A 13,708-nucleotide genomic window follows, 5' to 3' on the forward strand; every position below is an offset into this window, starting at 1 on the left:
TATAACTCTTGAATAAAATATATGAATTTGAAAATCCATATATATATATATAAAATTGATGAAAACTAGACGTGTGTGAATGGCAGTTCTAGGCCGACGGTCATCTTAATAAAATTATAAAGGACAAAATTACTATAATGCAATTAATGAAAAGGGATTTGATGTGATTTTAATAATAACTTAACTATTACAAAATACAAATGTATGAAAAGGAAAATTTACCTCAAATTTAGGTATTAACTCAATGGACCATGTTAGTTTGCTCATTTGTGTTGGTAGTGCACTTTGTTCTTTTCTGACCGAGGATCTTGAGATACTGTTTTGCTAAATACATTCGTTTAGTCGACAAATGCGTTTGTGTTTCTATTGCTACGTTTCCTCATTATTAAAGTAACCCATCGGTGATTTCACGTATATTTCTTCAAAATGTCCATCAACGAGGAAAGAATTGTTTATGTCAACTTTTGTAACGGTCCATTGTTTAATTATGGCAAGACTGAGCAACAATTTTAGAGCCTAACATTTAGAAGATAAGTTAAAAGTTTTCTATAGAATTCACAACCTCATCCGACGTATCCCTTTGCTCACATTCAAGCTTTATATTTATGAATTGAAACATCAAAAATTATATTCGAGCTTACATGTCCATTTACATCCAATAATATACTTTCGTGGGTTAGATTGTGGTTTGAAATGAGAAAAAATAATGGTTTCGATGTTCATGTGAGATGGTTTTGATGTTCATGTGAGATGAAAGACTAAGGATAAAGCTATGATACAACATTACAAAGTGAACCTTTGCATCCAGCCAAACAATAGAGGATGAAACTAAACAATGAAATAAAAGTTTATATTTGCTTATTCAATAGGAGAGCCAACTAGTGCATATATGGGAGCAGAGAATGAATAAAATAAGTATTGTCAGCAATTGATAAAATGAAGAAAATACAAAAATAAAAAAGTTAAAGCTATTGTAAAGTTAAATTTATAGCCATAATATTGTTGTGGATGCGAAAAGTTAATAACACTATATGATTTTAGCATATTAGCGTCGGAAAAATTCGACATTAAAACAAAGAAAATTCAATGTAAAATAGCCTTAGTGTCGAATTTGCATCGGGTCATTGGTCCATGGAAATATCGTGCCCGATAATGCTATTAGTGTGGAAATAGTTGGACGCTGCTTACTTGACGGCCTTAGGGTTCGACCATGTCGATGTTAGCTGGATTCGACGCGCCCAATGCTGATCACACAATTGTCAACTACGAACTTTGCGTCTACTTTTGGTGGACGCAAATTTGCGGCATGTTTTGTGTTAGTTAAGTCTGTCGAAGATTGTCTAGCACCAGAAATTATCGAAGAGCTGGAAATTATCAAAGGTATTGCCATCAGAAAATTCTAACGCGAACGTGTAGCAAATTTTTAAAAATGTAAAAGAATAGTCACATTTCTACTACTTACCCACAATAAATATGTACTTATCTACCAGCACAATACAAAATCAATGTACAAACAAATTCCGACAATGAAAAGAAATTTATTTCAACAAACATTAAGCTAAATGAGTAAAAAAAAGTTTGCATCTTTGTACGGATCTAATTACAAATTACAAATAATATGTCTCACGCACAATAAGAAATATGTACTTAAATCCCTATGGGGCAACATCATGAGCATCCTCTCCCTCCTCATCCTCGATCATAGAACTCACGGGCTGCTACCTACAACGATCTGCAATATGCTTTGTTAGTGGTATTAAAGCGCCATCGACTCTCTGTTTGCCTCACGCAACTGACAAATCTCAAATCTTAAAGCAGTGATGCGTCGGACAACCTCCTCATACTCTGACAATAATGATCTTGAATGGCCCTAGGGAGCATGGGAGAGCTCAGCCTCAAATGCAATCACTTTTGCTCTTAGATTGTAAACTCTCATCTTCTTCTTCCTCGCCGCCTACTTCCAAATCTAAAAATCAGAATGCATAGTGGTAAACTTGCTACCACTGTTGCTAGCAGTTGTCGGGATCTCACTCTCCCCCTTTCTCTACGTTTCTCGTGGGTGCTTGTACTCCTCTTACATAATTAGCCCTAAGCATTAATTGGCACTTTACATTAATATAGTAAAAAGTGTAAAAAATTACTTTTTATAATAACATTGATAGCCTGAGAAAGATGTTAGATACCCGTTGTTATATCCTTGGGCGCTGATGCGTCCGAACATGCAACTCTATAGTGATTGGCGGTCAGCCAAGCTCCTGAGCCTATGGATATAAAATAATCAGTACCTCAAAATTGCATTATTGACTTGCCGAGTATTTAGCGAATCTTACCAGCTTCCGGTAGTGTTCGATGTGGGGAACCAAGCCTCTAAAATGGAGTACGACGCCCATGGCCCCCTCGGTCTTATTATTCTTCTGGTTGGTTTGCCTCTTCCTCGGGTAATCAGAAGAGACCCTCTGTTCAACTGAGGCCAAACCTCCTCCCGACCCAAATGGGTTGTTCCTTCTTCCTATGAGCTATAGTGAACATTTCACCCAGCTAATGCAAACTAAAAACCTAGAAAATATGGTAGAACTAGTGCTGAAGCTTCGGCAACCAATGGAAGGACCTCCACAAATTAAAAATTTTCCAATATTGATTGGTATAACAAAATAACTTGAAATTATAATTCTAATTCAAATGAAATGATCGCAACTCAAAATCCCAAAACCACATGTCTTGAGACGCCAACGTGATCTGCTTCCAGAAGAGATATAGAGTATGATACCTACTTATTCTCTCTATGATGGTTGCCACGGGCATCCTGGAGGAAATTTTTAAACTTAAACTTCAATTTCTAATTACAAACCACACAATTCTCATGTATTACGTAGCTAACACTAAACTTCAATAGTTACATACAAACCACACATTTATTACGTATTACATATTCAAGACATTCATTCTGGACAACATAAAGTCTCGGATTGGATAAATATGGATTTCAAGGATTTTGGCTTTAAATCTCGAATTCACCAAATCCATGGTTGGATATAGTAAATCGAGGATGGAGGCTTCATGCAAAATAGAAGATTGAATTTACCTTACTCAATAGTTTTGGGTAGGACAGGAGCAAAAAGAGGAGAACAATGGGTGTTTAAGTAAGGTGTGATTCCTTCCTTATGTTCCCAGATAGCTTTAATTGTTGTTGCATTGCAAGGTTTCAATCATGAAGGCGGTGGTTTTGGAGACAACAAAGAGAGGGAGAGGGACATGAGAGGGTTTCAAGGAGAGAGAGCAATGAAACAATGAGAGAGTGAGAGGGCGCAAATGAGTCTCTGCGGAGCGAAGTTAGAATTTTTGGTCGCATGCATTGGATTTGCATTAGACTAATTACGAGACACAAACTTATTAATGTATGTATTGCCATCAAAATAGTCGATGCTATTTAGTGAGTATAATGTGTTAAGAACATATTGATGCAAAGTGTTTGACGTAAAGCAGAAACAAATCTGAACCTGCAATTTGCATCAAAAAAATTCTGACGCTAAATCTAATGTTCTTACCTATTTTTTGTAGTGCAAGATGACTATCTTGTTGTGATAATTCCAAAAAATCAACAACTGCACATATTTGTTTAAGGGTGAGTATTACACAACTTGTAAGCACACAACAATCGTTCACTACTATAACATCTCATATCAATTGGTTCGTTGATGTCCTCTCACCACAAGCAATGCCTTTTTTGTCTTTGGACTGCATCAACACTTAGCATATCTTACATGGTTCATCTTTTAAATCTAACATTCTTGAGGTTCTTATGGCATTCATCTATATATATATATATATATATATACATACAGATAGATACATATAGATATACAGATAGATACATACATATATAAGTTATATATATATATAATACTTAAGCTATTCTCTACATTAGATTGCTTTAAATAGAAAAAGAATGCAACATAAAAATGGAAACAAATTGTGCTTATGTTTTTATGACCCCAAATTTTGCCTTGACAAATAATTACGAAGTGAATTCCATCACAAAGTTTCACTCTTGCAAGGAAAATATTATGTAGAAAATTGAATTCCCCCAATGGGAAAATTTATGGAAAAATCTCTATACTCTTAAGAGATCAAAGAAGTCTTGTTTCATTGATAACTCCAAGTAAGCCTGAAGAGGACCCATTTACCTTCTCTCAATTGATATCATCTAAAAGTTATATATTATTTATGACCAACTTTATCAAAGAGAGATATATGTCTAGATATTTCCGATATCAATCAATTACGATCATTATTCAAAATATTATAGAATATTGAAGCTCTAAAAAGATATTTTAAAAGTGAAGTCCAACTATGAGAATTCCTTACTATTGAAAAGATAAATAACTCAATAAAGAAAAAAAAAACGTATTATTGTAATAAAAAATTCATCTAGTTTATTAATAGCATTTAAATTATTTTTGAGTGGGCGGGCTCTAATTAGTCCCAACAAAATAACCTAAAGAGACTCATCAAGTTTGATATATATGTCGTTTCTTGTCCTGTTACTCCCAATATTTCTTTCTTTGGTAATGATTCACCTCCTTGTTAAAATATTATGATTATACCGTTATCATATCAATTTTTGTTAATCATTTTGATATCCTAAGCTTCCTTAATTACACTACAAGTTTCAAGAATGGCCTCTTGTTTGAGCTTCATAAGAAAATGGGAATCAATCCTTAGATTATTTTGAGATACTCTTATTAGATTCTTTGAAGAAATGTTTTCATTCTAATGTTCGATCATCTCTTAAATTGTATTGGGGAAATAACATTTGAAGTTAGATAATGTGATAATCATTAGCATGCATGCCCTATATTTCTACAATTGCATCTTTAAACTGCCTAATTTAAATTTTTTTGGTGTTGTAATGTCAACTCCACACCTTTTTATGTAGTTTTCTTTTGTTGATAACATGATTATCGTGCATAATGATCTCTATTATCTATGCATCAACTACAATTTTTATTTTTTTAAAATCTTCATTGATATTATTGTGCAAACAAGCATAACTTGCAAAAAATACTTTCCAAATGACTCTCTTGGTAAAGCTTATTGAGTATATTGTCTCTCAAAAATCTTTATGGGAGGGTCTCAGCTACTCCTCTTCGGCAGTCATCTCAATAGTCCCGCAAGTTCTATCACACATAATTATTGAATTGTGCTTGACACCCGTCTTCTAATTCAGTCATAACTAGGGCTGTAAAATAGGGGTGTAAATGAGGTGAACAAGAGCTAGCCCAGACTCTGCTCGTGTTCGGCTCGTTAACAAATATTATTGTTCGTGTCCGGCTTGTTTATATTTTGAACACAAAAAATGTATTTGTGTTCGACTTGTTTTCTTAGCAAGCCGAACACAAGTTATTTGCGAAAAAGAATAGTTTTGACAATCCTGATAATGCAGCCATAGGATATTAAGGGTTGGGGCCAAATTTAATTCTTATTATTAATATTAAAACATAATCTAAATATAATTTAATATATTTTTATGTTATTTTTTAATTAATAATTTTAATTGATTACAAATCTTTTGTAGCCTAGTAGTCAAATAATTTTTTTAAAAAATACTACACATCAATATATATATAGACACACACACACATAATTGATGAATAGTATTTCGAGCCGAACACAAACGAACAAATCTTTACTCGTGTTCGGCTCGTTTATATATTGGGCAAAAAAAAGTGTTCGTGTTTAGCTCAGTAACTTAGCGAACAAATCAAACGCAAGCTTTTCAATGAGCCGAACACGATCTGTTCACGAACGAACCGTTTTGACAACCTTAGTTCGAAATTGCTTAAGCAAGATCAAGTTTGGCTCGTGTTTGACTCATTCGAAATTGCTCGAGTTCGAAATCGGCTCATGTTTGAAATTGACTCATGAACAATGTTTTTGTGTTTGACTCGATTTAAATGATATTATTTCTTATAAAAAAAAAAATGTTGAGTGTTGGATTCAAACCTAGACCAAATCTATGCAAAAAAAAAAAAAACACAACCACATTAACACATGAGATATTATGATTATAATTTAGATATAAATATAAATAATAAATTATTATATAAATAATTATATGATTTTTTTTTTATTTTGAGCTAAAATGAGCCAAGCACGAGTGAAAAAAGGATAGTTTTGTGTTTGACTTGTTTATAATTCGAGCGTAAACAAACTGTTCATGTTCGGCTAGTTCGTTAAACCAGTCGAGCACGGGCTATTTAACGAGCTAAACACATGCTATTCGTGACAACAAACTTTTTTGACAGTCCTACCCATAACTAGGGCTGTAAATGAGCCTCGTGTTCGAAATTGACTCGTGTTCGGAATGACTCGTGAAAGGTGTGTTCGTGTTCAGCTCGAATAATATTTTCTTATTCGTGTTCGGCTCGAAATTGGAGAAGGAGATGACTCGGAAGAGGAAGAGAGCCCTAAGTTCTAGAAAGATGACTCGGAAGAGGAGCAGGAAGACAAACACAAACAACAAACCCTAAGCTCTGCTACTGAAACCCTTTCGCAATTTTGAGAGGAGAAGGAGATGACTCGAAAGAGGAAGAAAGCCGAAGTAGAACTTTTGAGAGCAGAGAACACAAACGACAAATCTTAAGCTATTGCGGCCGAAAGCCTTTCGCTATTTTGAGAGGAATGAGAAGATTTGGAAGAGGGAGAGGCTGCTCTTGCAGCCGAAAGCCTTTCACGATTTTGAAGTATTTTCTCACCGATCCTGACTAAGTGTGATGACAGCTTTCTAGTTGCGGTCCAACTTTTTTAAAAAAAAAGTTATAGTAGTAACGTAATTTTTTGCAACATCAAATTATTTTTTAGCATTTTCACAACTGCTTCTTAATAAACTTTTAACTTTCCCAAACAGCCCGTAAACCCACACAAATTGAGAAAATTATGTACATTACATATTCGACATTCGGTTAGATAAACCTTTTTTTTTTTGGGAAAAATTAGATGGATAAACTTGCACGACAAATTGAATTAAGTTTGACTCTATTCAGTCATATTTAATTTGACTATATTCAATAGTAGAAGGAAAATAGTTTATAGATTATCAAATTATATTTAAGTGTTTATGTTTGATTAGCTTATTCAAGAAAATTACACATTAATATAATCAGCTCGACAAACACCTCAACAACACAAAAGAAGATTCGTAGTATTCCAAAATCAAGCCGAAAGTAAATCGAACCGCTCAATAATTGCCTGAAAATAATAAACCGGAATTAAACCGATCAAAATCCCGGCTCAAAGCAACCAGCCTGTAGCCCATACACTTCCCCTGATATACGCCTCCGTGTTAATGCTATATATCTCTCATTACTATTGTATGCCCGCACGCGACTCCGATGTAGCGTGGAAGCGTGGAGCACTTACGCGGCGATAGATGCCACGTCCCCATTCTCGCATGCGACTTTCAACCCAGGCACACCTGCCCGTTACCACGCAGCATCTACCGGTAGCCACCGGTTACTGTTTCTCATTTATAAATATTGCTCCACCGGTTTTTTTCCCTCAAATTTGGCAACTGCCAACAAGAACCCTAACCGCGAAGTAAGAGAGGAGAAGAAGGTCCCGAGGAAACCCTAGTGGTTGAAGATGGTTGCTGGAGCGGAAGTTATTCATCATAGCATACCCGTGTTAGATGTGCAGTATCGCTGCATCTCGAAGGAGATCGAGGAGATTGCGGAGTTATCGGCGACGGTGGTGGCGCCGGCGGCTTCTCCTCCTATGTGTCGGCAGGCGTCTTGGGTATCTGGAACGGTGCCGATTGAGGTCGTGGTTGCTTCTGAGCTGGTGAGAGTTTGATGCCTTATTTGACTCGATCTGATGATGTGCTTCTTTGACCTTTAAGATCTAGGTCTGAATTAGATGGAAGTAGATAGTTTTGTGGCGGTAGGGTTTTGATTTTCTTGTTCTTGTTTTGAAAAAGGGGAAGGGTTATTTTGTTATTTTGCTTGATCGGGAGACGTCTGATTCTTTTTTTTTTTCTTTTTTTTTGAGAAATTCCTTTGATTTTGTGGTTTAGAAAAGGGGAAGGGTTATTTTGTTATTTTGCTTGATTGGGAGACGTCTGATTCTTTTTTTTTTTTTGAGAAATTCCTTTGATTTTGTGGTTTAATTTGTCGTATCTGTTTTTGCAGAAAAGTCACCGTTAGGTTTTCTTGATTTTTGAAATCTTGAATTGCTTGAAGTTCTTTTGCTTGCTGATAGAAATTTTGGAAACAACTTTTGTGGATTCCGGAAACTAAGCTGAAAAAAGACATCTGATTGTGAATTTGAGTTTATGACGGCATATGGATGATTTCCCGTGGAGCTTCTTGGATCATTTATTTGTTATGTTTAGAAGGTGTAGAAGACATCATGTCCTTATCATGAACAGTACTTTGAAAAAAAAATTTGGATGTAAAATTTCCTTTTCTTTTAGCGAGCGTTATGACTTGGAAGAACAGGATCTACGGTTGTAAGTTCGTTGTGATGGATGGTTATAAATTTCCTGTCATAGCTTTTAGTGTTAAATTGAGACGCTAAATTAAGTTCTGATCATGATGTATTCATAGAAACCTTCAGACATTGTTAGATCAATCTGAGCTCACTTATAACTGCAATATATATCACACTTTGTTACAAGAACTAAAAACTATGTCAAAGAAAATTGGAAGTTACACAATGGAGAGATATTAACACCACAAGAAAAAACTAAGAAGTCAGAGATGGTACAATTTCTTTCAATTACAGAGCTTGATATTTCATTTTCCTTTGGTAGCATGAAGATCAAATATTAAAATTTTGGATAAAATTTGGATATTTCAGCTAATTTATTTCTGCCTTCCAGTATATATTAACTCCAATATATATTTCTTGTAGGATTTGAGAACATCCGATGCCACTCCAAATGATGCAGAACCTATAATCTTCCAATTCATTCCCAGCATCAGGTCAGGAAGTTTTTCTGATATTGGACCTCGGAAAGACATGGAAGATGAGCATATACGCATAGATGATTTGTCTGCTCATCTTGGTTCTATATTTACTTGCCCTTCACCAAGTGCCTTCTATGGGGTAATTAATTTCTCATTCCATTATTACTATCTCTGCTTGTTGAAGCTGATATCAGTTTCCTGATTAATTATTTTTGTTCTGTTTAGATTTTTGATGGTCATGGAGGCCCAGATGCTGCAGCCTACATCAAAAGACATGCAATTAGATTATTCTTTGAAGACGCTGAGTTCCCGCAGGCATCAGAAGCCAATAATGTCTTCATAGAATCAGTAGAGAACTCAGTGCGGAAAGCATTCCTTCTTGCCGACCTCGCTTTAGCTGATGACTGCACTGTTAGTTCTTCCTCTGGAACAACAGCACTTGCCGCATTGATCTTTGGAAGGTCCGAATTCTACAGATACTTTACTTAAGTCTTCTACATTTCTGCTTAGTTTACAACATATTGACAACTTCTATAACATGCAGGCTTCTATTAGTCGCGAATGCAGGGGATTGTCGGGCTGTTCTGTGCCGGAAGGGTAAAGCAGTAGATATGTCACAAGATCACAGACCCATTCATGCAGCTGAAAGGCAAAGGGTAGAGGAGTGTGGTGGGTATATCGATGATGGGTATCTCAACGGGGTGCTCTCAGTGTCCCGAGCTCTCGGAGACTGGGACATTAAGCTTCCTATAGGCTCACCATCACCCTTGATTGCTGAACCTGAGTTTATGCAAGTGATGCTGATGGAAGATGACGAGTTTCTAATCATCGGCTGCGATGGCATATGGGATGTGATGTCCAGCCAACATGCCGTGAATTTAGTCAGGAGGGAACTCCGGCGGCACGATGATCCGGAGCGGTGTGCGAGGGAGCTGGTCCTGGAAGCACTGAGGCTCAAGACCTTCGATAATCTGACCGTTATCGTTGTTCGTCTCTCCCCCGAACATTGGGATTCTGCTGCTCCACCGGAGCAGCAGCAGCACCACCAGCAGAGATCGCAGATGGTTCCCAGATTGAGGAGTTGTAGCTTGTCAACTGAGGCACTTTACAATCTAAGGAGTTGGCTGGAAAGGTGAGGGAGTGGACGTTTTATAAGAGAGATGATGAGAATGTCATTGAATTTCAGTCAAAGTTTTTTTCTTTTTTTCCTTTATTTTCTGTACTTTCTTCATTTGAGCTGTATCTGTAGGATTCATGTGATTGGTGCAGCCAACATTTTTGTAGGGGTTTTGTTATGCTTTCTTTTCTTCTTATGATTGTTGGTGGGATGATATTTGTGTATATAAATGTCATAGTAGGAGAGGCTTTATTGGATAGGGTAATGTATTTTTCTTGGCACTATAGGCCTTCATCTCTCTGATTATATGGACATGTTATTTTACATTTTTGTTTCATTATATTTAATTTTTTCTAATTTTTTGAGTTGCAACTTTCGAACATGGGATCTTTTGGTGGGAATAAACTGTTCAATTATCTTGCCACCATTATTTCTTTGCATAAATTCAAGTTGCGGGCAATCAAGGGTGATCCTGAGCCTATTGGAAGCTTAATAGAAGGCTGCATGTCATAGTAGTCATCAATATCTCTGAAACCAAGCATAAAAGTAGAAGATTCAAATAAAGATTCTACGGAATTCTGACCATACGAAGATCGTTATTGTTTATTCATTTAGCGTTCGGGTTTGTTGAACTGTTCTCTTACGCAAAGGGTGCAAAAAGATAGATTCGTGTTTTCAAGGAGCAAATTTTGCCACGTTATTGGTGATTGAAAGGGGACGGGTATTTTAGAGGAGGTTGATGATCTGGTGGTTTTTGTCAGAATATCTAAAGGTTGAATTTTGCTTTTAGTTTATAGGGCCAAATTGTGCCACGGTTTTTATACGGGCATTTACATATATGCATGCCAATCCATTCTTATCCATTTGCAATGCTCCCCTAATTTTGCTTTTTTTACGTTTATTTATTCCTCCCAATTCTATTTTTTTTGCATTTCAGAAACATCATTATTTTATTTTTAAATGGAGAATTTCGAAGAATTCTATGGATGTGGGTGATAATGAACTGTATTGGTGTTGAACTCTCCCTTTATTTTATGCAGCTTATTTGACCTTATCATGAGTAGGAATTAATCATTTTGTTTATTAATGTTGTAGTACTATCATATTACTTATTTTTTGTTATTTGGCGTTAATTAGTGAGAAGATGAGTTGTTGAGATGTTGACCGACCAGCCCTCAGGCGGCATTTTCCACGTTTGATCTTTGAGAAAATTCAAGAAACGCTGCACATGACAAAAACGTTTACCGGCTTAGAAATGAAGCAAAACGAATTAAGTCAATTTTTAATTATTTAATTATATATATATATATATATATTCTGCTTCAGTTGGTTGTGTCTACTTGCCTCTATAGGGTTGCATCCGTGGGTGCATACAACTTGACTGACAGCCCATTAATGTTGGAAGAGTGTTATAAGTATTGGGTAATGTGGAGATCCGGTCCAACGAATTTAATTAACTTCTTAATTAAGTATCTCATCTATCGCTCACTTATCACATCTCGTCTACCGCTCATCTACCTCCCAACTACTGCTCATCTACCTCCCACATACCGCTCTCATGGTTTCTATAAATAGTCTCTTTTGGTTTAAAGAAAATACAAGCCAAGCTAAGCAAAACCAAGTAAGACCAAACCAAGTCATCTTGAGAGCTAAGAGAAAGAGAGAGAGAGAGAGAGAGAAAGAGAGAAGAAAATAGAGATTTTCTTGTAAACGTCAAGACACTCGACGGTGTAATTCCTCGAAGAAATAAATCTTCTGCAGCTCCGTGGACGTAGGCAAATTTGTTGAACCACGTAAATATGCGTTTCGCTCTGTTGTTTTTTACTGCGTGCAATTTTTTTCGTTCTAATTTTTCTTTTTATTGTCGTCGTTTTTCACAACAATAAAGAGAGTAGTATGGGAAAGGTTCCAAATCACATAGTTCATTAGAGGAAGAACCAGTAGAGATTTGGAAAAAGATGTGGTTTAGAAGATGAATATCTTTGAAGTTGTTAGTGGTTACATTACTTTAGACTATTAGATTTGATGCTTTTTGAACTCAGATTGTGCACCATTTCTATGAATGCTCTTATTAACAATTATTCCTTTCTTTTCAAAGTTATACTAAATTTCCTATAGACAATGCTAAATAAATGTAAATGGCGAAAACCCACTGTATGTTGATATTATTAAAGTGCATCATTAAACGATTAAAGAATTAAGAGAGAACAATAGAGACAATCTAATTGAATTAACTTCAATTAAACTTATGGCAATTGCAACCATAACCACTCCAATAACTCTTTAAAGATATTAAATAACTATCATGAATGAGCCTAAACCCATTTGAAGTTGATTTAACCCAAATCATAGGCCCAATTGAACCCAAGACAAATATTAACTTAGACCCAGACTATAAAAGTGTAATTGCCTTTTTCTTTAACCCTTTTAATGCTCCTTAAGTAGCCCTAATTACTACTATTCATCAAAATGCCAAACCAAGAAAATCATCAAAGAACTAAAGTTTGATCCAAACTCATTTCAACTCAATAATCATCTGATGTAGCTGCAACAACCTCTAAAACAACCTAAGTTAGCATGAAAAATTTCTATTGGAGGTTCCCTAACTGCATGGGAAGCCAAATTACCTTTCATGTCATTTTTTTGCCCAAAATCATCATTTAGTTGGGTCTATATATAATATCAAATTAAAAGGACCAAGGTTGGGCCTTTTGTTTTGAAAACCTTCACAAACTTTTCATGAGTGATCCATTATCATTCCAGAGTTCAATTGCTCTTTAAAGTTCAAGAATGATCAAGGGGGATAAAGTTTTGTTTAACCAAGACGCATCTATTCTATCAATCTATCAACCTAAAAAATTGAATAAGAGAAGTCCATTGAGCTCAGGCAAACTCTGTAAACCACCAATTTCAATATAATTCTTTTTTGAACAAAACAACTTGCCAAAATAATTTTAGTTCCATTCGAGTTTAATTGATTGCTAAACAAACTATAAAACAAAACCACTCCAATAATAACATGTCTCTTTCTTAGGTCCTAGATCATTTGAAAAAATGAAAATCCTCATTGGATGTCAGGATCACATGCTTCTTAATCTATTTCTATGAATTATTGGTTGATTGGAAAAGATGAAATCTCCTATGTTCATTTAGTTTTATTGAAATGAGTGGATCCAAAATTGATTCAACTCCCTAAACAACAAATGTAGTTGTCCACACCATGAAAATAAATCCAGGGCACGTGGAAATTTTCTATATGATGGTCTCTAAATACTTGGAACGTTATATTAACTTCATTTTGCACAAATACATCATTTGATTGAGTCATTTTATTGGTCATTATATTAACATTCAGTACACTTAATGTGTAAAATGGTTAACAAAACGAATAAATCCATAAGATTATCACATCTTTCATAAAGCATAAAAAAAATTAATATTTAACAAAAAATCAAGTGTAAATACTCATTTTATTCTTAAAAAATAAAATTAGAACCAAATAATTAAGGTTTTTTTATTAAATAATTAAATATTAAAATTTAATAGTTAAGTCATTTTTTATTTCGATCCAAATTTCTCCGATCATTCTTTGAGTGAAGCTTGAGCTCTAAAAATCTTTTGGGGT

The 13,708-nt window shown here is 35.2% G+C and overlaps 1 protein-coding gene across 1 annotated transcript; it reads left to right on the plus strand.

Moving 5' to 3' along the window:
• The first annotated feature begins 7,520 nt into the window (after positions 1 to 7,520).
• On the plus strand, positions 7,521 to 10,340 carry LOC110030055 (probable protein phosphatase 2C 47). The gene is made up of 4 exons (XM_020732599.1): positions 7,521 to 7,839; positions 8,911 to 9,105; positions 9,192 to 9,427; positions 9,511 to 10,340. The coding sequence occupies exons 1-4, from the start codon at positions 7,642 to 7,644 to the stop codon at positions 10,100 to 10,102; spliced, it is 1,221 nt and encodes a 406-aa protein (XP_020588258.1). The 5' UTR covers positions 7,521 to 7,641; the 3' UTR covers positions 10,103 to 10,340.
• Positions 10,341 to 13,708: the final 3,368 nt, after the last annotated feature.

This window comes from Phalaenopsis equestris, unplaced genomic scaffold (genome assembly GCF_001263595.1).
Source record: "Phalaenopsis equestris unplaced genomic scaffold, ASM126359v1 Scaffold000642, whole genome shotgun sequence".
NCBI lineage: Eukaryota > Viridiplantae > Streptophyta > Magnoliopsida > Asparagales > Orchidaceae > Phalaenopsis > Phalaenopsis equestris.

What these genes read in the sequence shown, in the direction of transcription:
- LOC110030055 (XM_020732599.1), top strand. Translation starts at nt 7,642, where the DNA reads ATGGTTGCTGGAGCGGAAGTTATTCATCATAGCATACCCGTGTTAGAT. An exon ending in TCGTGGTTGCTTCTGAGCTG is followed by an intron (nt 7,840 to 8,910) that starts GTGAGAGTTTGA and finishes TATTTCTTGTAG; the next exon opens with GATTTGAGAACATCCGATGC. An exon ending in GCCGCATTGATCTTTGGAAG is followed by an intron (nt 9,428 to 9,510) that starts GTCCGAATTCTA and finishes TATAACATGCAG; the next exon opens with GCTTCTATTAGTCGCGAATG.